The 23,121-nt window shown below is 49.7% G+C and overlaps 1 protein-coding gene across 4 annotated transcripts in view; it reads right to left on the bottom strand.

The window, feature by feature from the left end:
* PLA2G6 (phospholipase A2 group VI) overlaps positions 1-23,121 on the bottom strand; it is a 58,977-nt gene that overhangs the window by 29,352 nt on the left and 6,504 nt on the right. Inside the window, exons 1-3 of one of the 4 annotated variants that reach the window (XM_077762109.1) lie at positions 22,616-22,934; positions 18,766-19,019; positions 844-1,059 (exon numbers count right to left, since the gene is read on the bottom strand). In XM_077762109.1, coding sequence (XP_077618235.1) covers positions 844-1,059; positions 18,766-19,019; positions 22,616-22,666 — 521 coding nt within the window. In that variant the 5' untranslated portion in view covers positions 22,667-22,934. Of the gene's footprint in view, positions 1-843; positions 1,060-18,765; positions 19,020-22,580; positions 22,935-23,121 lie in introns of those variants that run through there. The other 3 variants (XM_077762111.1, XM_077762112.1, XM_077762110.1) reach the window with 3 other exon arrangements.

The following is a 23,121-nucleotide window of genomic DNA, read 5'->3' on the forward strand; positions in this document are numbered from 1 at the left end:
AGGTGTGAGACACCACACAGCGTGCTGAACAGGCCTGTACACTGCAAAGGGCACTGAGGGGTTGGGGTTTCGAGCCCACGGCCTGGGAGCTGACCGGAGCTGCGGCCACCTGAGGGCGAGCAGGCGAGGCGCAGTCCTGCGGCGGGGCCCGCACGGTCCCTCTCGGGGGCGCCTCCGCTGATGGCAGCGTTGGCCGAAGGGCTGCATGCAAGAAAGTGGTTTCGGAGGGGCGCCTGGGTGGCTTAGTCGGTTAAGCGTCCGACTTTCGCTTAGGTCATGATCTCGCGGTTCGTGGGTTCGAGCCCCGCGTCGGGCTCTGTGCTGACTGCCAGCTCAGAGCCTGGAGCCTGTTTCAGTCTGTGACTCCCTCTCTCTCTGACCCTCCCCTGCTCACGCTGTCTCTCTCTCTCTCTCCTAGAAATAACTAAAACATTTAAAAAAAAAAAAAAAGAAAGAAAGAAAGAAAGAAAGTGGTTTCAGAAGGAGACGCAAGGATCTGAGGTCTCTTGAGCTGTCTCCGGCGGAGCGACCTTGCACAGGCCACACGGTCTCTTGGGGAGAGGGTGCCACTTCGTGTGGGTGTTGGAAGGATTCAAGTTCATGGTGGGGATAAAATAACAGGGGTGCTGACACCTGTCGTGCCCTACGTTTCTCCTTCTTGGCTTCAGGTCAGCACTCCTCTGCTCCCACTCAGAGGCAACACTGTCCCTTTTGGAGTGAAAGGTTGCCCAGCAGAGGGGAACTGAGGCAGGACGGAGGCTCCCCAGATCCACCCATACACACACACACCCCTTCCCGAGGGGCCGGCGCTCCTGGCCCACCTGGAAAGGGCCCCCCGCCCACCTGATGATGCGGCTGTGGTGAAAGCACTCCCGGATGCCCAACTCCACGGCCAAATGGGCCACCGACCAGCTGGGGTGGCTACGGATGAGGTCGGTCAGCTGCTGCAGGGACTCGACATGCAGGACTTGGCTGGAGCTCTCGTAGAAGGGCGGCAGCTGGGAAGAATAGTGCTGGAAGTTCACCAGGGCGTCTGCCTCCCTCTCCAGCTGGAAGAGTCTGTGGAGGAGGGACACAGGAGGACCACATGGGACTGAGCCAGCCTCAGCCCACACCCTCGCGGGAGTCAGGGCCTTGGGTCCCCCCGACACGTGGGTCAATGCCTGCCTCTGGCCGAGCACTGCCCCGTTCCGGCTGGGCTCCCCTCCCCACCACGTACAACTGCGCATGCACACATGCACACACCTCTAAACAGAGTCAGGATTTTCTTTTTATTTAAAAATGTTTTGGGGGATGGGGCACCTGGGTGGCTTAGTCTGTTAAGCGTCCGACTTTCGCTTAGGTCATGATCTCGCAGCTCGTGGGTTCGGGCCCCGCGTTGGGCTCTGTGCTGACAGCTAGCTCAAAGCCTGGAGCCTGTTTCAGATTCTGTGTCTCCCTCTCTCTCTGACCTTCCCCTGCTCATGCTGTCTCTCTCTCTCAGAAATAAATAAAACATTAAAAAAAAAAAACTGGAAGTGAATGTCAAAATGTACATGTTAATTTATATGTTCTTTATAATAATTTAAATGTTCTTTATTCATTTCTCTTCTTTAAAAAATTGTTTATTTATTAAGTAGTCTCTACACTCAACATGAGACTCAAACTCACAACCTCCGAGATCAAGAGTCATAGCTTTACTGACTAAGCCAGCCAGGTGCCCCTATCCATTTCTAAAGTTTCTAAATTTTGTACAATGAGTCTATATAATTTTTATAATTAAAAAAACCTTATTCATTTTTATTTTCAAAAAAATTTTTTTTTTTTATTTTCAAAAAATTTTTAAATGTTTATTTATTTTTGCGAAAGAGAGAGAGTGCACATGTGTGCGAGGCAAATAGGGAAACACAGAATCCGAAGCAGGCTCCAGGCTCTGAGCTGTCAGCCCAGAACCCAATGTGGGGCTTGAACTCACGAACTGTGAGATCATGACCTGAGCCAAAGCCAGAGGATTAACTGACTGAGCCACCTAGGAGCCCTTAATTTTTAAAGAGTTGTATTTAACTCCAGGGTCTGCTATTCACCTGTGTGACCTTGGGAAAATTCCTTCCCTCCCCCAGTCCTATTTGAAACACGGGACTAATTGCACCTGTGTCACCTACCTCACAGAGGTACTGTAAGAATCAGGTGGGATAACCAAGTAACAGCACTTGAAAAACTAATAGTCACAATGATACTTGACATTGAAGACACTGGAAGTTTTGACCAGGACTTCCAACATGTAGGCCTACACACCTCCACGGGTCCAGTGGCCAGCCGGGCCAGCGGAGGTGGTGCCCAAAGATGGCTGGCTTAACAAGCCCCACCTGTTCCTTTCAAGAGCGTGTAACTTCAGCAAATATCTACCGAGTATGTATTCTGCACCTGCCGCTGTTCTCTTTTTTTAATTTTTTAAATGTTTGTTTATTTTTGAGAAAGACAGAGAGACAGAGTGTGAGCAGGGGAGGGGCAGAGAGCGAGGGAGACACAGAATCCCGACGCGGGGCTCGAACTCACAAACTGCGAGATCATGACCTGAGCCCAAGTCAGATGCTCATCCCGCTGAGCCACCCAGGCACCCCAAACACCTGCCACTGTTCCAAATGGAGGGGTAAAACAAAACGGATGACATGGCCTGCCTTCCCGGAGCCCATTTTTTTATGGGCGAGATCAACACAACGAATAAGGTAAAAATCAAAATAACAAAGTACATTAAACGAACTGCCAGGTAATGAGTGCTATAGAGTAAAACAAAGAAAAGAGGATACGGAAGGAAGTCATTCCTCATTCTCCTTGGCTTCTGTTTGTTTCATCTCACCAATCTCTTAACATCAGAATACTCCACGCTACCTGCGGTTGCTATGCCAGGCATAATGACGCTAAAAATTGACCACTGGGTTTAACATCAGTAAGACACTGCCGGCTTCGATAAAACACTTTTGGTGGCAAGCAGAGCCTGAGTGGAATGGTCTAAGAAGGAACGGAATGTAGAAATTGGGGAAGTACAGACAATGTGTTTTAGGGGTTCTGTCGTAGAGGGGAGCAAACAGAGGTAGCTAACGGGGAAAGTGGAGTCAGGCATGTGAATGCTCGTGAGAAGCATCCAAAAGAAAACAGGATCTCTCTGAAGACTTCCACTTCCACGGCAGATTAAGTAATGAGAAGCGGAACGCCTCCTATAGGGACAACCAGAAAAGTGCAACAAAATGTAAAAGGCCATCTGCTTGGGGCACCTGGGTGGCTCAGTCAGTTGAGCAGCCGACTTCGGCTCAGGTCATGATCTCACAGTTTGTGAGTTTGAGCCCTGCATCAGGCTCTGTGCTGATAGCCTGGAGCCTGCTTCCGATTCTGTGTCTCCCTCTCTCTCTGCTCCACCTCTGCTTGTACTCTGTCTCTCAAAAATGAATAAACATTAAAAAAAATTAAAAAAAAAAAAAAGGCCATCTGCTTGAGGCGCTGGATACCTAAGCATCCAGGGATGAAATGCCAGGCTGGAAGGGATGACAGAAAACCAGGAAGTGAGCCTGGTGTTGATGGCTGCTGTCACTTGAGAGGCTGGAGGGCTCAGGGGACAGGGACCAGAGGCCAGGGACGGGCCACCTCTTACTGTGGGTGGGAATCCTGGTGGACTAAGGTTGCCAGGTCCCTGGGAGAAGCAAACACAAAGAAACAGCAAGCCACACTTCTAAAAGTGTGATTTCTAAAAGCACTGCTGCAAATCTAAAGTGTCGCACACAATCAAAACTCAAGAGACGGGGGCACCTGGGTGGCTCAGTCGGTTAAGTGTCTGACTTCGGCTCAGGTCATGATCTCACAGTTCGTGAGGTTGAGCCCCACATCAGGCACTTTACTGTCAGCCTGGGTCCCACTTCAGATTCTCTGTCTTCCTCTTTCTCTGCCTCTCCTCCATTTATATTCTCTCTCTCAAAAATAAATCTTAAAAAAAAAAAAAACCACTTAAAAAAAGGGGGGGCACCTGGGTGGCTCAGTTGATTAAATGCCCAACTCTTAGTTTCAGATCAGGTCATGATCTTGCAGTTCGTGAGTTCAAGCCCCACATTGGGCTCTGCACTGACAGTAAGGAGCCTGCTTGGGATTCTCTCTTTTCCCTCCCCCTCTCTCTCTGCCCCTCCCACACTTGTGCTCTCTCTCTCAAAACAAATAAATAAACAAACAAACAAACAAAAAGCAGACTAGGCAATGCTGAAGAGAAAACTAGTGAACAGGAAGATAGGCCAGAAAAACGTAAACAGAATAAAAGCCTGAAGAGCCTCGGGATGAAAATGCAGGACAGGAGAGAAAAGACACAGAATACAGAATGAAAAGATCTACTGTACGTACAAGTGACTCCACAGAAACAGAACAGAAAAAGAACTGCACAGAAGCCCCATTTGAAGAGTTAACATCGGTGAACTTTCCAAAATTGATGATGCCTGTTTTTAGACTAACTGAAACTATCCATGCGCTCTCCCACACAAACACAAGCATAGAAATCCACACTTGGGGACCTTGTGGGGGTTTTAAAATATGGCCCTCAAATCCTTTGACCCTCTGCTCCCATTGAGCAGTAGTGGCGTATGTCTCTTTGCCCTTTAATTTGCCAACAGAATATGGCAAAAGGGATGCTAGCCTAGTCTCTGGACCAAGGCCCTAAGAGACTGGAAGTTTCTACCTCTTTCCTCTTGGGGCCCAGCTATCATGCCGTGGGGAGACTGACACAGCCCACAGGGATGACTCGGTCTTGGACCCTCAGCCCTGGACGAACTCCCAGCCAACAGCCAGGACCAACCTGCTGTTGTGAGTGATTCATCTTAGAGGTGGGTCCTGCAGTGAAGCCAAATAACTGATTGTTGTTTTTTAAATGTTTATTTATTTGGTGGAGAGAGAGAACAAGCAGGGGAGGGGCAGAGAGAAAGAGAGACATGGAATCTGAAGCAGGCTCCAGACTCTAAGTGGTCAGCGCGGAGCCCAATGCGGGGCTCGAACCCACAAACCATGAGATCATGACCTGAGCCAAAGTCGGACGATCAACCAACTGAGCCACCCAGGTGCCCCTTGATTGTTGTTTTAAGCCGAGTTCTGGGCTAGCTTGTTACACAGCAGTAACAGAGTATGACACATACCGGTCAACATATTGAAACACGGCAACAACTGACATGTCCCATATTACAATGGCTGTAAACAAAATGTGAAGAAAAATACTGACAATAGCAGAGGAGAAAGTTGTCTTCAAAGACTGGCAGCTGGCTTCTCAGCAAGGGAAGCCAGAGATAATGGAATGACATTGTTAAAGAGCTAAAAGAAAATAGACGTCCATGAGAATTCTGTATCAGCACGCTTCCCTTTAAGTAGGAAGTTTATATTAAAACATTTCACTAGTCACATCAACAAAGAGAAAGAGAGAGAGGCTTTGTCATTAGCCGACCTGCACAAAAGAAAATAGAAAAGGATTTTCTTCAGGTGGAAGGAACTTGATCCTGTATCGAAGGCCTAGGATCCAGGGAAAAAATGAAGTACCACGAAAATGGCATATATGGGGGGTGAAACTAAATAAGTATTGGTGGCATCATGTCTTGCTGTGTTTAAAAAAAAAATAGAATTAAAACAAATAAGTGGTATAGAAGCCTAGAGGCAGAATAATGGGGTTAAAAAGTTCTAAGGCCCGTTTATTGTCTGGAAGACACTACAGTACCAGCTGTACTTCAGTAAGGCCAAGGATGCATGTTCCAATCTCTAGGCTTCTATCCAGAACTGGGAAGAGTTTCAGACTTTGCCCTACTTGCAAACTAACAAGTTCGCCTGACATAGTTTCATGGATGCTGGCAGAAGACACGAGATTCCTGGATAAAGACAATGGACAACTTATTACTCACAGCAACGGCAGCAGCCAGAGTATCAGCGTGTGTGCTGGTTCCCTGGGCCAGGTGCTACCTGCTCACATTGCATTAGAAGAGAGAAACCCTGAGTGTGGGGAACTTGAACCCTCTACGATTGTTAATAAGCAAATCTGTCTCGGCTTTGTTCTGGAGGATGATCTGATCTTTATTCCCCGAGAGGGGAAAGCAAACGTCCCCTCTGCTTGAGGGAAAGACCCGATCTCTTATCTTCTAAGGCTGTTCGCTATATTAACCTCCTTGTAAAGCTAGCTTGAAACAGAGGAAGTCAGTGTCGCTGCTTGCAAGACATACAGACACATGAGAGACCCACAGAGAATTGTCCCCCAGCCATTATCACTGAAAGAGAATGACAGAATGCATAACTTGCAAGCTGACGGAGAGGGGACAAATGGCCTAATACGAAAATGATCACGAATTGCAAAACCATTACACTAAGTGGGGAAAAAAGTCATAAGACCTCATGCTGTATGGTTGAAAGGCAAAACCTTAGTGATGGAAAGCATGTCAGTGTTTTCCAGGGGCGGTGGTGGGTGCAGGGGACTTAGCGCAGGGGTGCGGGGAGGGAACTCTGGAGTTCACAGACACGTTCTCTGTCTTCACTGCAGTGATGGCACGTGGCTGTGCCCCGTCACCGAAACTCATCAAATGCTACACTTCCCATTGGTAAATTTCATATTTTTCTAAACTGCATCTCAGGAAAGCCAACTAAAACAAAACAAAAATGAAACTAACTGTGTAAGAAGACAAGAAAGAAAGGAATAAAGAAAATAGGTGGCACAATGGCAACAAAAAGACAATAGTGAGGTGACAGATTTAGCCCCAAATGTATCAGCATGATATGAAGGAGAAATAGACTACATGTCCCAAATTAATGTAAGGAATAACAGACAAGGATAATACAGGAAAAGAGACAACTCTATACTCCAAACAAGATTTAAAATATAAGGAAATTATATATATATATATGTATATATATATATACACACACATATATATGTATATGTTTTTTATATTTAAGAACTATTTCTGTATATATTTATATATTTTTAATATTACATTATATGTTGTATATTGTATATATATTATACAATCTAATATACATACAATCTATATATATTATACAATCTATAAAAATAACCCAAAAACCTGGGCAAGCTATATTGATAAGAGAAAAAGTAGAGTTTAGGAAAGCATTACTGGAAACAAAGAAGGGATAATTCTTAAAAAAAATTTTTTTTTAATGTTTTATTTATTTCTGAGAGANCTGACTAAGCCACCCAGGCACCCCAAGAGGGGACAATTCTTAATGATGACAGTTTTAATCCACCAGGAAAACACAACAATTAAGTTATGCACCTCATCATAAATTAAGTCCAGGATTAAGTCAAAGTCGACAGAATTTTTTAAAAGCTATAGAACATTTAAAAAACAGGGGCGCCTGGGTGGCTTAGTTGGTTAAGCGCCGACTTTCGCTTAGGTCATGATCTTGCGGTTCGTGGGTTCGAGCCCCGTGTCGGGCTCTGTGCTGACTGCCAGCTCAGAGCCTGGAGCCTGTTTCAGTCTGTGACTCCCTCTCTCTCTCTGACCCTCCCCTGCTCACGCTGTCTCTCCCTCTCCTAGAAATAAATAAAAAAAAAACATTAAAAAAAACCCTATAAAAAAAGAACATTTAAAAAACAATGAAATCATTCATAATTTCAGCAAAAAAAAGAAAAAACTAGACAAATCCACAATCACACTGAAATATTTTAATAACTTTCACTACTCCTAAACAATCAAACCAAAAAAAAAAAAAAAAAAAACCCCAATAAAGNTGAAATGCTATCAGCTACAGAATAAACATTCAAGCACATGCAAACAAAAGTTAGAAACACTGGGTGTAAGCTGGGCCATAAAGTACATCTGAACAAATTTCAAAGGCTTTAAAGTATTTACTTTTAAAAAATGTTTGTTTGTTTGTTATTTTTGAGAAAGAACAAGCACAAGTGGGAGAAGGGCAGAGAGAAAGAGGGAGACAGAGAATCCCAAGCAGGCTCCACACCGTCAGCACAAAGCCCCACATGGGGCTTGAACTCACGAACTGTGAGCTCATGACCTGAGCTGAAACCAAGAGTCGGACACTCAACCGACTGAGCCCCCCATGTGCCCCTCAAAGGCTTTAAAATATTTAGACCATGTTCTCTGACTACAATGAAACTAAGCAAAAGACCAGTAACAAAAAAGGGAAGGAAAAGTCTCATACCTTGAAAAGAAATACATATAGATACAAACAAAATACATACAGATACATATAAACTATGGTTCAAATACACGTAAAAATCTTTTTTAATGGGGTGTCTGGGTGTCTCAATCAGTTGAGAATCTAGCTCTTGATTTTGCTCAGGTCATGATTTCATGGTTCATGGGATTGAGACCCTAGTTGGGCTCTGAGCTGGCAGTGCATAGCCTGCTTGGGCTTCTCTCTCTTCCCTTCTCTCTGCCCCTACCCTGCATGCTCGCTATCTCTCAATCTCTCTCTTTCTCTCTCTCTAAAAAATAAATAAATAAACGGATGGTTAAGTGTCCAACTTTGGTACAGGTCATGATCTTGCAGTCTGTGAGTTGAGCCCCATGTCAGATTCTGGGCTGACAGCTCAGAGCCTGGAGCCTACTTTGGATTCTGCGTCTCCCTGTCTCTCTGCCCTTCCTCTGTTCACACTCTCTCTGTCTCAAAAATAAACATTAAAAAAATTTTTTAAAATGGAACCAGAAAAGGTCCTGAATAGCCAAAGGAATCTTGAAAAAGACAACCAAAGCTGGAGGCATCACAATTCTGGACTTCAAACTGTATTACAAATCTGTAATCATCAAGAAAGTATGGTACTAGCACAAAAACAGACACTTAGATTAATGGAACAGAATAGAAAGCCCAGAAATGGACCCACAAATGTATGGCCAACTAATCTTTGACAAAGCAGGAAAGAGGGGCGCCTGGGTGGCTTAGTCGGTTAAGCATCCGACTTTCACTTGGGTCATGATCTCACAGTTCGTGGGTTCGAGCCCCGCGTCGCGCTCTGTGCTGACTGCCAGCTCAGAGCCTGGAGCCTGTTTCAGTCTGTGACTCCCTCTCTCTCTGACCCTCCCCTGCTCACGCTGTCTCTCTCTCCTAAAAATAAATAAAACATTAAAAAAAAAAAAGCAGGAAAGAATATCCAATGGAATAAAGACAGTCCCCTCAGCAAGTGGTGCTGGGAAAACTGGACAGCAAAGTGCAGAAAAATGAACGTGGACCACTTTCTTACACCAGACAGAAAGAATAACTCGAAATGGATGAAAGACCTAAATGTAAGACAGGAAGCCATCAAAATCCTCGAGGAGAAAGTAGGCAAAAACCTCTTTGACCTTGGCCGCAGCAACTTCTTACTCAACTTGTCTCCAGAGGCAACGGAAACAAAAGCAAAAATGAACCACTGGGACCTCATCAAAATAAAAAGCTTCTGCACAGCGAAAGAAACAATCAGCAAAACTAAAAGGCAACTGACGGAATGGGAGAAGATATTTGCAAACAACATATCAGATAAAGGGTTAGTATCCAAAATCTATAAAGAACTTATCAAACTCAACACCCAAAAAACAAAGAATCCAATGAAAAAATGGGCAAAAGACATGAATAAACACTTCTCCAAAGAAGACATCCAGATGGCCAACCGACACATAAAAACAATGCCCACATCACTCATAATCTGGGAAATACAAATCAAAACCACACTGAGATACCACCTCACACCTGTCAGAATGGCTAACATTAACAACTCCGGCAACAACAGATGTTAGCCAAGATGCGGAGAAAAAGGATCTCTTTTGCACCGCTGGTGGGAATGGAAACTGGTGCAGCCCCTCTGGAAAACAGTACGGAGGTTCCTCAAAAAATTAAAAATAGAACTACCCTACGAGCAAGCAATTGCACTACTAGGAATTTATCCAAGGGATACAGGTGTGCTGTTTTGAAGGGGCACATGCACTCCAATGTTTATGACAGCGCTATCAACAACAGCCAAAGTATGGAAAGAGCCCAAATGTCCATCAATGGATGAATGGATAAAGATGTGGCATATAGATACAATGGAGTACTACTCAGCAATCAAAAAGAATGAAATCTTGCCATTTGCAACTACGTGGATGGAACTGGAGAGTATTATGCTAAGTGAAATTAGTCAGAGAAAGACAAATATCCTAAGACTTCACTCATATGAGGCTTTAAGATACAAAATAGATGAACATAAGGGAAGGGAAGCAAAGATAATATAAAAACAGGGAGGGGGACAAAACATACGAGACTCTAAAATATAGAGAACAAACAGCGTTGCTGGAGGGGTGGGGGGGATGGGCTAAATGGGTGAGGGGCATTAAGGAGTCTACTCTTGAAATCACTGTTGTGCCATATGCTAACTAACTTGGATGTAAATTTAAAAATAAAGTAAAAAAAGTAAAAATAAATTATTATAAAAAAATAAATTATTTCAAATTCAAAGATTTGAAAAACTAAAAAAATTTTAATAAGTAATCTAAAAAAACTTTTTTTTAACTATCTATGGTTCAAACAAAAAGTCCTGGGGAAATCTGGCAAATACCTTGACTCGGTGATAATGCAAATAAATATTCTCTATCAAGTTTGTGGAGGAACCTCTACTTCTGGATAGGACTGAGGAGCTTGTACCAAACTAGCCTTCCTGTTGAAAACAAATAGAAAGTTAAGATTTAATGCAAATGAGTACATGGTGTTTGGAGGGAACCCAGGGCAAGCAAGAACACGGGGCCAAGATGGTAGACTAGAGAGAAGCACACTGAGGTAAGCCCCTCAGGGCACTCTGGGATCTGTGATGCACAATATAAAGGCTGGGAGGCAGCCAGGTGCTGCCAGAATTACCACTAGGCAAAGAGAGGCCAGTATTCAGAGTCTTCCGAGACGGCCAGAACTTGAGGGAATTACAGAGAAGTAAGCCCAAAATTCCACATGCCATTTTCTCTCATAAGTTATGCAGAGCAAGATGTCAGGAAACCAAACAGAGCAGTGCCTGGGTGGCTCGGTTGGTTGAACGTCAGACTTCAGCTCAGGTCATAATCTCACAGTTCGTGAATTTGAGTCCTCGCATCAGGCTTGCTGCTGTCAGCACGGAGCCCACTTCAGATCCTCTGCCCCCCTCTTTCTCTGCCCTTCCCCTGCTCATGCTCTCTCTCTTTCAAAAATAAACAAACATGAAGAAGAAAAAGAAAAAGAGGAGGAGGAAGAAGGAAGGACGGAAGGAAGGAAGGAAGGAAGGGAGGGAGGGAGGGAGAGAGAGAGAGAGAGAGAGAGAGAGAGAAAGAAAGAAAGAAAGAAAGAAAGAAAGAAAGAAAGAAAGAAAGAAACCAAACAGAAAACAGTAGCAGAAAGGACACAGAACTGAGCAGAAACTGTGGCAGTTTTTCAGTACTTAGAAAACAGAGATTAAAGTTCAATCTGGAAGGACCCTGGTGAAACCAAGGCCTTCAGCTGAGGCCTCAGAACTTCTACCCCCTTAAAGTAGATGTTATGACCTAGGAGTCAATTTCAGGTAGATAATCAATCTAGTTACAAAAGGCAAAATAATAAAGCTTCCGGAAGATACTACAGAACTACAGAAAAATATCCTCAACCCCTCATGGTAGAGAAGAAATTTCTTAAATGGTACATGAAAGCAAATAATAAAAGAGATCAGAGACTCTGACTTCCTTGAGACAAAGAACTCTTACTTATCAACAGATAGCATGAAGAAAGTACAAGGGTTGAGGCACCCGGGTGGCTCAGTCGGTTAAGCATCCAACTTCAGCTCAGGTCATGATCTCACAGTTCTTGGGTTCGAGCCCCATGCCAGGCTCTGCACTGAGAACTCAAAGCCTGGAACCTGCTTCAGATTCTGTGTTTCCCTCTCTCTCTGCCCCTCCCCTAGTTGTGCTCTCTCTAAAATAAACAAATAAACATTAAAATTAAAAAAAAAAAAAGAAAGTATAAGGGCAAGCCATGAGGGGATGGCTGCAACACACATTGCCAACAAAAGGTGTGTATTTGAATACAGATGCTAAAACTGTAAGAAAAAGAACTTTTTTTTAAGTGTTCAAGAGCAGAGAAGAGGCACTTCACTGAAGGGGACTGCCAAATGGCTCATCAACTTATCCAAAGGTACTCAAACTCGTATGTAATCAGGCAAAGGCAAATTAAAGCCACAATGAGACACTACTACACATCCAACAGAATGATACTTTTTTTTTTAAGCTGGCAACACTATGCATCAGAAGTAACAGGAATCTCCTTCATTGCTGACAGGAAAGAGAGGGGCATTATCCACTGAAGCTCAGGACGTGCATGGCCTTGGCTCCCGGATTCCACTCCCCGATAGATGTCCGCCACCTCTACACACATATACACACACCAAGAAAACCAAAAGCAATCCACATTCCACCAACACCCAAATGAATTAGTGAAGCTGTGATATCGTCCACACAGCGGAATTGTACTGCACAGAAGTCAGACCCAGTTCCACGCAAAAACATGTAGAAATCTCACTAACAAAATGCTGAGCAAGCAAGTCAGAGAGAGAAGCAGTGACCAGCAAGTCAGGTTAATGGTTACCCTTGGAGACAAGGGAGCACAAGAGAGGCTTCCAGGGTGCTGCAAGGTTCTATGTTTTGACATGGGTGCAGAGGTATTTGTGATCATTGAGCTGCATGTACTTTTCCACATGAGGCATATTTCACTCTTTTTAACAAGTTTAAAGAGACAGAACAGGAGGAGGGAATTGGGGACAGCTGAATAGAGGCAGTGCCTGGGGGGAAATGAAGTCAAGAATGAAATTTTTTTTTAAAAAGGAAAAAAAGAGGCCACAGCACATTTGTATAGCAATGGACAATACCTAGGCAGGAGGGAGAAATTATCCAGGAGAGAGGAAAGAATTGCTGAAGTGATGTCCTGAGGTGGATGAGGGGATGTTGACCTTGACGGGGACTGGCCTCTGCAGTGACAATAGGGAAGGCCCAGAATGCCGGAGCAGGTGGTGTGGGCAGACAAGGTGGGGACACTCGCCTGCTGCGGACGAGCATGAAGGGGAAGGGAGGCAAGGAAGTGGAGGACAGGGTGAGGCGTACCTGCTGGCCCTTTTGGGTGAGAGCAGGCAGCATGGAGGGGAGCTCCTCCGGCCACAGTGCAGAACTGGAATTAACTAGCATTGGGGTTTTGCCAAGCAAATATGAAGAAGAAAGAAGCAAGAAAGCAGAGGTGTGCAAGGCATGATTATACTGACAGCTTCAGCAGGGCAAGAAGTGAAGTCCATGAGAGGGATATGGCCCTTAGCAGGGTGGCGGCTCGGTCTGTCTGCAGGGGGAGAACTTGGCATTGAGAGGTGGAGGGAGAAGGAGCGGGAAAGACAGAACCAAGGGTGGAAAGTGGGGGGCTTGTACTTGCAGAAGAGCTGTGGTTACTGGTGGTGACAAGACCCAGGGAATGGCCGTGTGGGCTGGGAGAGGTCTGGGACCAAGAGCCGTGGGTGCGAGCGGGGTGCCCTGCGAATTTCACAGTCACCGAGCATCAAGACAGGCAGTGATGGTGATACGGTGCTTTGGGCCAGGGGCACGTGTCCCTAGGGGTGTGGGGAACCCCCAGGACAGAGTGTAGGCAGTACAGGCTGATGATTTATGCCTGGGGGTAAGGGGCACCCTGTTTCTCCTCCAGGTCCAGCAGGGGAAAGACCGGGAAAGAAAACTCTTGAGGCTTTTGGGGAGAGCCAGGCTTGGGTTAGGGCCAGGGGTGAAAGATCCAGAGAAAAGACAACACTGAGAGGGCTCATGGGGCTCTCTTTCCCCTCTCTTCTAGAACTGAGCCCCGAGACAAAAGCCACCTGGCAACAGCTCTGGGAAGCCTCAGCCTCGGCTGGGAATGACCTGTGAGTGCGCCTCAGAGGGTCTGTGAACTTCTGGAAATCGCATGCAAATGTGTGGCCATGCATTTGCATTTGGGGGTGGAGCGGTCCCCTGGGACTTTCAGTAGAGTCCTAGACCAAAGCAGGGGCAGAAACCAATAGGCTACAGAGGCCCCTAACTGTCCAGTTTCAAAACTGAGCACAAGCCCTTCGGCACGGAGGAGAAACCCTCTGCATTCGCTGTGCCTGTCTGTGGAGCCCTGTCCCCGCACCTCCTCCAGATGGACTCTTCCTTCCCCTTTTAGGCCCGTCTCTCACCCAAATACCCCCGAGAGGCCTTTTCCAAATCCTCCTGTTAAAGACACACCCGTCTTCAGTGGACACAGTCAACCACACACACGCAACAAATACACACCGTGCATCTGTGGCCTGGCACTACGACGGGCATTGGGAGAGAGGCCTCTGTCCCAGGTGCTGTCCCTCAGGACCTCTGCGGTCTACTGGGGACACGGATGTGCAAACAAACATGTAGCGATCCAAGGCAAGAGGGGTGGACAGAAGTATGGACGGCGCCGAGGGAGAAGAAAGTGGGTGAGGACCCGCTCACAGAGCAGGGAGCCGAGGGTCGGGCAAAGGGGGTGGGGAAGAGTGGCGGCGACGAGGACAGAGAATGGAGGGCCAGAGGGGGAGGTCTGTTTGGGGAGCGTAAGAGCCTCACTCGTTCCTATTATAACATTTATCCCGTTGCCTGCTGGGTACGGATCTACCTTTCCTTGCTGCTGTGGGAGCCCCAGGAGGGCAGATGTGCTGTGTCCGGCTCCGCTCAGAGAGGGTGGGCTGTGGGCTGGATGAAAAGGGAAGCAGCCGGCATGGGATGTGTGGCCAGGACACAGGCCACTCGGCTTGTCCGAGGTGCTGATGCATCAACGTCCCAGTGCAGAGGACCTCGAAGATCAGTCCCCTTCTGAGAAGCAAAGATCATTTGCTTCGTGCCGCTTTGATCATTTCTTTCTAGGATTCCTGGAAAGCGCAGCCCTGCTTCTGCTGGGTACCAGTGACGTGCAACTATCACATGTCACAAGCGAAGGGCAGGAGCAGGTGATGAATTCGCAGCAGGAACATAAGCACGGACATTATCATAACGCGCACACAACGCTCCCAGCAGAAGAGCCAGGGCTCTGGACCACACGCCGGGCCGGGGGCGCCCAGGACGGGCCCAGGTGAGTGGTGTCCTGCCCAGCTCACTGCCGCACTGCAGAGTGGCCTGGTTGGCGGGGGGCNCTATGTGACTCGGGCAAGTTACTAAAATTCACTCCTCCTTTTGTAAGAGGGGGTCAGTAATACCCCCTACACCCTGGGACTGTTTGTGAGGCTCTAGTGAGTTACTTTTTAGACCTCGGCGCCTCACACGCAGTGGTGGATGCTAGTACTGTCATCATCACCCTCTGTGCCCGCCTGGGTCTGATCTGTCCACCCGGTATGGACACTATGGGTCCTTACTTATGGGCCCTTAGGTAAATAAAACCGGAGGATTTAGAAGGGCCTGATTCCTTGCCCCATCGGGAAGCTGTGTAGCTGCAGGACCGGGAGCCCTTGACCGGGAGCCCTTGACCCGGAGCCTGAGGCCGGAGGCGGCTCCTCGCCATCTACCTGCAACGCAGTTGTGTGCTGTGAGGCAGCTCGGAGCCCTCCGGGCGAGTAAAGGAGGGGGAGGCCTTTCAAAGACAGAATGTCAGCCCCCCAAAGAACTCTAGTTAACCGAACCTTCCTCCTACAAACTGCAGGAAGGTTGGGAGCAGCGGGGAGACCCCGCGATGACTACCCCTAGGACAACCCCCGGGGCTCTGGCGTTACACACCCCAGGCCTCGGCATGGCCATTTTCTGCAACTCTCCGTGACCTACCCCCTGCTTCCTAGCTCACCTCCTCGACTGCCTTGAATCTGACAGTCCCCAGCCCTGGACAGAGGACACGGCGCACGCCTCCAAAAACACCGTCAAAGTCAAAGTCGCATGAATACATCATGCTCATCTCGCAAACCCACGTGTGCCGGGCTCCTGGCTGGGTGCTGGGTCTGTCCCGGGCTGAGCAAGACACATGCAGCTGCTGCCTCCATGGGCTTTGTATCTACCAGGAAGGCAGTCCACTGAGCGCAGGGATGCAGTGCTGTGGGGCCACACAGCAGCAGCACCTGCTCCGGCCTGAAGGTCAGGGAAGGGCAAGTAGAAGTGAGGCAGGCAAAGAAAGGGAAAGGGTTCTAGGCCGGCGTAAGAATCTGGGTGAAAGCCAGGAGCACGGGGCGGCAAGGGCTGAGAACAGAGCGAGGAGCGAGGCTTGACCACACTGGCCCTTTCAAGCCAGGCCGAGCAGCTGATGTGTTAAGGAAACAGGAACTTCTCGAAGAGTCAGGCAGGGGAGGCAGTGATCAGACTTGTGCTCTGGAAAGATCCACTCTGACAACAGCTTGGAAGAGGATGGGCGGAGAGGAAGACTGAAGGCAGAGCCAGAGGCTGGGAGGTGGGGAGCAGCTGGAGTCTGTGTGTATCATGACCATGGCCCGGAAAGAGAGGCAGCAGCAAAATGAAGAATAACAGAGCCCCGGCTTTTGGATTGGCACGCGGCTGGAACACAAGCCTCCCCCTGCCCTCCCAGCCTCCCTTGCAGTGAGTTGTGGTCACGTGACTAAGTCCCAGCCAATGGGATTCAAGTGAAAGGCTTGGGTGCAACTTCCGGGAAGCCCCTAAGAAAGAGAGGGCCTTTTTTCACCCTGTCCTTCTACCTTTATTAAGTAACTATAAACATGAAAAAAATAAACATGTAGTTAATAAACTGTTGGCAAAGGGCTGAACTCCCTGGATGGAAGTCTGCCCACAGAGGGGCTCAAGGGACATCTGTAGCAGACAGGACCTGGGTGATGGTGGAGGGTGGTAGAGCTCCCAGAGTCGGGGGCCTCAGAAGTAAAGCTGAGTGTCGCTCTGAAGAGGGGGCCTGCCCCGCCTGCTCAGCTGCGGGCCTGGGGAGGGGTCTGANGGGAAAGGGTTCTAGGCCGGCGTAAGAATCTGGGTGAAAGCCAGGAGCACGGGGCGGCAAGGGCTGAGAACAGAGCGAGGAGCGAGGCTTGACCACACTGGCCCTTTCAAGCCAGGCCGAGCAGCTGATGTGTTAAGGAAACAGGAACTTCTCGAAGAGTCAGGCAGGGGAGGCAGTGATCAGACTTGTGCTCTGGAAAGATCCACTCTGACAACAGCTTGGAAGAGGATGGGCGGAGAGGAAGACTGAAGGCAGAGCCAGAGGCTGGGAGGTGGGGAGCAGCTGGAGTCTGTGTGTATCATGACCATGGCCCGGAAAGAGAGGCAGCAGCAAAATGAAGAATAACAGAGCCCCGGCTTTTGGATTGGCACGCGGCTGGAACACAAGCCTCCCCCTGCCCTCCCAGCCTCCCTTGCAGTGAGTTGTGGTCACGTGACTAAGTCCCAGCCAATGGGATTCAAGTGAAAGGCTTGGGTGCAACTTCCGGGAAGCCCCTAAGAAGGAGAGGGCCTTTTTTCACCCTGTCCTTCTACCTTTATTAAATAACTAAATAAACATGAAAAAAATAAACATGTAGTTAATAAACTGTTGGCAAAGGGCTGAACTCCCTGGATGGAAGTCTGCCCACAGAGGGACTCAAGGGACATCTGTAGCAGACAGGACCTGGGTGATGGTGGAGGGTGGTAGAGCTCCCAGAGTCGGGGGCCTCAGAAGTAAAGCTGAGTGTCGCTCTGAAGAGGGGGCCTGCCCCGCCTGCTCAGCTGCGGGCCTGGGGAGGGTTCTGAAGCTGCAGGAAGCCTGCCTGCCCTGTCCTGCCCAAGGCCAGCTGGGCGGCCGTCAGCTCAGGCCCATCTGTGCCCGGCGTGGGGACTAGCTCTGCTGTGCTAAAATTGGTGTCCCCACTGCCTGCAGAGCTGTGCTCTTTGCCCAAGCACCCTCTGTGGGGGCCTCTGCCTCAGTTTTCCTGCGGAGCCAGGCCTGGATCCTCCCCGGATTGGCCTCCTCCACCTTCCTCCCGTCGGCTGGACACGGACTCCCAGCTTACTGCTCAGATCCTGCCGGCACGCCCCCTCGATCGGAACGGCCCTGGAGGCTCCCTCTAGCCTCACTTCTCACCAAAGCCCCACACCCGCGCCGGGCCTGGGATCCAAGCCGGGCTGTCAGCCTGCGGGCCCCCTCCCCCCTCGCCACCACACCTCTGCACGTCTGGAACGACCTTATCCATTCTCCCATGCCGGGCACATTCCTACTCATTCCAGGCTCGAGTAGCCCACCAGGGAGCGATCGCCTCCTGTGTCCCCACCGCCCGCCCCTGCCACAGCTCTGCGCACGTGGCTGTGGCTGCCACGTGGCCTCCCCCGAAGACTGCACGTTCCTTGAGGACCCAAAGCACGTTTTGTCACTTCACAGCACCAGCTGGGCCTCACCCAGGGGCTGGGACTCCTGAGCACTGTGGCGAAGGGGCGGATGGTGGGCTGGCCAGATGGATGAACCGATGCAAAAAGACCATCAGCACTGGCCCAGTGCCCGTCTGCCAAGCTCCTCTGGACCCTGCATTCTGGGTGCTTGGCCACTTCTCTACCCTCGTGCCTTTAAAGATCCAGGGCTAAGACGACCCCTGGACCTTACCCGATCTGACCCTTCTCGGCTTTCCTGGCCCTCCTCCTTCCCTCCTGCAGCAGGGGTCCAGCCAGAAGAAAGGACAAAGCCTGCTCTTCTATCCCCACGCCCCCGCTGTGGGGACCCTGCCAGGCCAGAAGGTGCAGAAACTAGGAGGTACCCCCCACGCCCCGCCAACCCTGCTCCAGAGCCCTCAGATGTTAAACCCAGAGAAGCTGCTTTTTGCCCAAGGGGCCACCAGCACAAGGAGCCAAAGGAAAGAGGTATGTGTGGGAGTTGATTGTCACCTACCGGAATCCGTTCTGTGAGTTCCTGGGGTCGACCAGGACGCAGTCCCACGTGCGATTGGGAAAGTTCTGGAACAGCACCAGCTGCCCTTCCTCCTGAACCCGGCCACTGGAGATGTAGTCCACCACAGCCACCTCCTTCACCCGGAACGGATTCGAGAACAAGTTGGTGACGCTGTTGAGGGTATTGACCAGGCGGCCGAAGAACTGCATCTTCCACGGGGCAGGTGGGGAGGCCCCGCCACCTGCCCCCTCGGTCTGGAAGAAAACGGGGTCTCTGGTCAGCTGGGCTTGGTCTCCCATGCCCACCTCACCAAGGGTAGCAGTGTCCTGCACAGGCTCCCGGATCGCTCCCCACCAGGGCTACTCCCCTGGCTCTGGGCCTGGAGGGACCTGGAAAGGAGGGGAGAGAAAGAGAAACAGCACTGAGCGGGGAGTAAGAAGGCCCGATGGGAAGTTACAGAGCTGCCACCACGCACAGGGGACCAGAACCCTCCTGCTTCCAGACCAGTTTCCCCAACAGGGCCTCAGTTTCCTCATCTGTAGTGTGGGGCCGTATCGCTCAGGGAGGCTCAGTTGGTTTAGCATCCAACTCTTGATTTTGGCTCGGGTCATGATCTCACAGTTCGTGGGTTCGAACCCCATGTCGGACTCTGCGCTGACAGCATGGAGTCTGCTTGGAATTCTCTCCCTCTCTCTCAAAATAAATAAATAAACTTAAAAAAAAGAAGAAGATGGCAGACGTGAATACACATTATAGACGACACTGCTCTGTCCAAGTGGACAGGTTCTTGCTCCCTGAAGTTCAGATCAAGTTTTTAGCGTTGAGAAAGCGTGGCACGAGTCATTTCCAGGCTGCAAACAAAGCCCACGTCCCATTTCTCTTGGATGCGGCAAGGGGACAGGACCGTCCCACACTCCATCGGGGGCGGGGGGGTGGGGTGCTGGAAGTATCTGCCTCCAAGTTTTGGCGCTGCCACCACTGGTTTTTCCAAGGAGCTCGGAGGCAACGCCAAGCCAAGTGCCTCGGAAATGAACGTGAATGGGAAGACTTGGACACCACGATCATGTGTTTGGATGGAGACACGTTTATGTGTCAGATTCAAGGGATCAAGTGTCTGCTGTGGAAATTGTCCCCAGTTTGGATGGCAGAATTCGATGTCTCACTATTTCCTACGCTCCCAGAAGGCATACTGCATTACGAAGGCAGGGCCACCAAAGGCAGTGACATTTAGCTGCAGGCGGCCCTCGGGCTCTGGGCCAGGAAGTCACCTGCCAGAAGAACAGCTCGGACACGGAGGACAGAGCACAGGGGTATGGGCGCCCCGGGGGAGAGGACAGGTCAGTGGACACTGGCCACACTCTGGGCCAGCTCTGGAGGACAGGACCAAGCTTAGGGATAAAAGAACCAGAAGCCTAGGAAGAACCACCTGTGAAGGGAATAAGGGTCAACGATGATAATTTCATCAGGGGACGATCACTGAGCACTTACTAGGCAGCAGGCCCCGAGCCAAGCACCTTACGGGACTGTCTCACTTCATTCTGACAAAACCACACGAGGCAGAGCGCTGGAGCAAAACTATGTTCAAATCCTTACCAGCTGTGGGTCCTCGGGCAAGTCACTGAACCTCTCTGTGTCTCAGTGGCCTTATGTGCAACACGAGCCCGATAACAGTGCCCAAGAACAGAACCTGCAGGTCGCAAATGTTCAATAAATAGTATTAGTATTAGTCCCCTTTCCTCCGATCACCTTCCCTCCGACGGACGAGGAAACTGAGGCTCAGAGACCACGCTTGCCGAGTTTGGAAAGCACTCTGCCGCTGGGTAGCATCCTTCCTCTTGTGGTCAGGAATAAGATGTGGTGTGAGTGGGCTGTGAGCCTCAGTGTCCCCTTTAAAGTGAGGACAATGCTCACCTCTTGTGTGCTCTGAGGTTAAATGAAAACTTTCTTAAGAATGATTAGACCTGTGTCAAGTTCCTTCTTCCTCCTGCCCTTGGGAATGGAAAGGACAGAGGTGCTGGGGTGCCCGTGCCCCTCCCCATAGTCAGAGGAGAGGGGAGGAACCCCAAAGAAGGCACGGGAAATTGTCCTTGGAAAAGAAAGCCCCAAAACAGAAGGCATGGCATACGCAACAGTGTGCATGGTAACAATGTTTGTTTTGACACAGAAACGGAAGTAACTTCTATACCCAACATTATAGGAATTGTAAGTTACACTATGTTTACTCCAGGGAATCCGTGGAGTCATGAGAAGCAGTGATGGTAAAGGTTACAGCTCAGGAAGCAGGTGGAGGTGTTACAGGCTCTGTGGCTTCAAGTCCTGGACGCTCCCTGTGCTGTTTGCAAACTGCAAGCTTGACCGCAAGGCCCCTGACTCCTCGCGCAGCCTCTCCGACTGATCCCGCCCACTGGGCTCCAAACCTCGCAAGATTCCAGAAAGCAGTGCTGTCTCGCACTGCCTTGCCTGTCCGCGTTGATCTTGTCTGTCTGATGCGTCCTTCCTCTCCTTGATCCTCCTGCCCGACTGTACCCTTACATCACACTAGTCACTACCAAACACTCGTGTGCCTCTCTGTGCTCTAGCCCTGGGCCAAGAACTTGACATATACTCATCTTTAATGTGCACCACCCCCCTATGAAATTATTACCATTACCCTCCTCATTTTACATATGAGAAAATCAAGGAACAGAGAGGTAAAGCAGTGGGCCCAAGGTCACACAGCTAGTAGGTGGAGGAAGAATTAGAGCCAGACAGGCTGGCTCCCGAGAGTCTGAGCTTCTTAAGGACAGGTGCTTGGTCTTGGCACTTGGGTCACCTCTGTACACTCACAGGCACGGGCCTGGTCCTCAGAAAGCCTGGTAAAGCATAATTTAACTGAGTAAAAATTATGTAGAAAAAAAAAAAAAAAAAAAGCGAAAGAAAAATACCAAACTCCTAATGAGGATTTGGGACAGGGATTTGAGGATATTGCGTTTATGTGCCATTTTTTTCTTTTTCCTATTTATCAAATGGTATGGAAAAGGATTTTTTTTTTTAATGATTCTATATTTTTAGAGAAAGTAGGAGTGCAAGGCTGAGCCCCTGCGGCCCACAGCTGGGGACATGGGAGCCCATGGGGGTCAGGACCAGCTTAGAAAAGCAGCACAGGGGCACCTGGGTGGCTCAGTTTGTTAAGCATCCAACTTCGGCTCAGGTCATGATCTCGCAGTTCAGGAGTTTGAGTCCCGCATCGGGCTCTGTGCGGACAGCTCAGAGCCTGGAGCCTGCTTCGGATTCTGTGTCTCCCTCTCTCTCTGCCNTTGAGGTCAAGTCCCCAGGGTGTCTTAGTTGGATGAAAAGACCACATCCGGCCCCAGCAGAGAAGACACCTTCCTCAGGGTCCCTGGGCTGGTGGCAGGGCTGCCTCCCACACACTGACGACAGCCTGGCCACCGAAAGGACAGGTCTGGCTCCCCACCCTGCCTTCCAGGGTGGGCGGGAGGGTGCAGTGACACAATGGAGGGAAAGCGTCCCAGACACTGGCCGACCCTGGGCATGCAAACAGGGGCCATTGTTATCACAAGGGGGAAGAAAGGAAATGAACCCCCCTGGGCCACATCCTGGAACAATCATAACAGCCCAGCCCAGCCCGGAAAGCAGCAAGTGAGAGGCAGGCAGGGCGCAGGCTCGTGCTTCCTTCTGGCTTCTGTACCCTTCCTCCCATCCCGCCCCTGACCTCCGAGCACGTTGTTGTTTCCAGCACCGNACTCCTAGCTTCCTCCCCCTCTGGCTTCTCACAGCCGCTTGCCCTTGACCTCCCTCCCCACATTTGCTTTCACCTGCTGATGACTGACTGGTCTCCGCAGCTCCTCACCTGGGCTTGCTCCCTGCACGTAGGTGGTGGCACAGGTGACACCAAGGTCATCAGACAGGGACTGTCCACTCCTAGGCGCCTGAGGCTTTGAGCAGCTCTCAGATGCCACAGACAGAGACGCCACAAATGCCAAGAGGTTTTGTGGTGACGGGGACGCTGACAGTTCTGCCTCTACTGTGATTTCCAGGTGTCAAGCGCGTCTCCCCTACGGTGAGGCTGGACTTTTCCGGCGTCTCCTCCTTACTTTTGCTCACCCGTCCCCTGTCAAAGGCCCAGCCTGCCTGCTTGATTCCTTCAGGGGAGACCCAGGAAGTCTTCTGCTGGGCGAGCCGCCCCTAGGGGAGAGGAGGAAGGACTTCCTGCTGTAAGACAGGAAGGACAGTCCCAGTGTCCCCATTTTAGAGATAAAGTAACTGAGGCCCAGAGAGGCCTCAGATTGTGGGTGTTGGAAGGGCAAGTTCAAGTGGGACATACTGATGTCCACCAAAAAAGAAAACAAAAAAAGG

This window comes from Crocuta crocuta, unplaced genomic scaffold (assembly GCF_008692635.1).
Source record: "Crocuta crocuta isolate KB4526 unplaced genomic scaffold, BGI_CrCroc_1.0 scaffold193, whole genome shotgun sequence".
In the NCBI taxonomy this organism is placed as follows: Eukaryota; Metazoa; Chordata; class Mammalia; order Carnivora; family Hyaenidae; genus Crocuta; species Crocuta crocuta.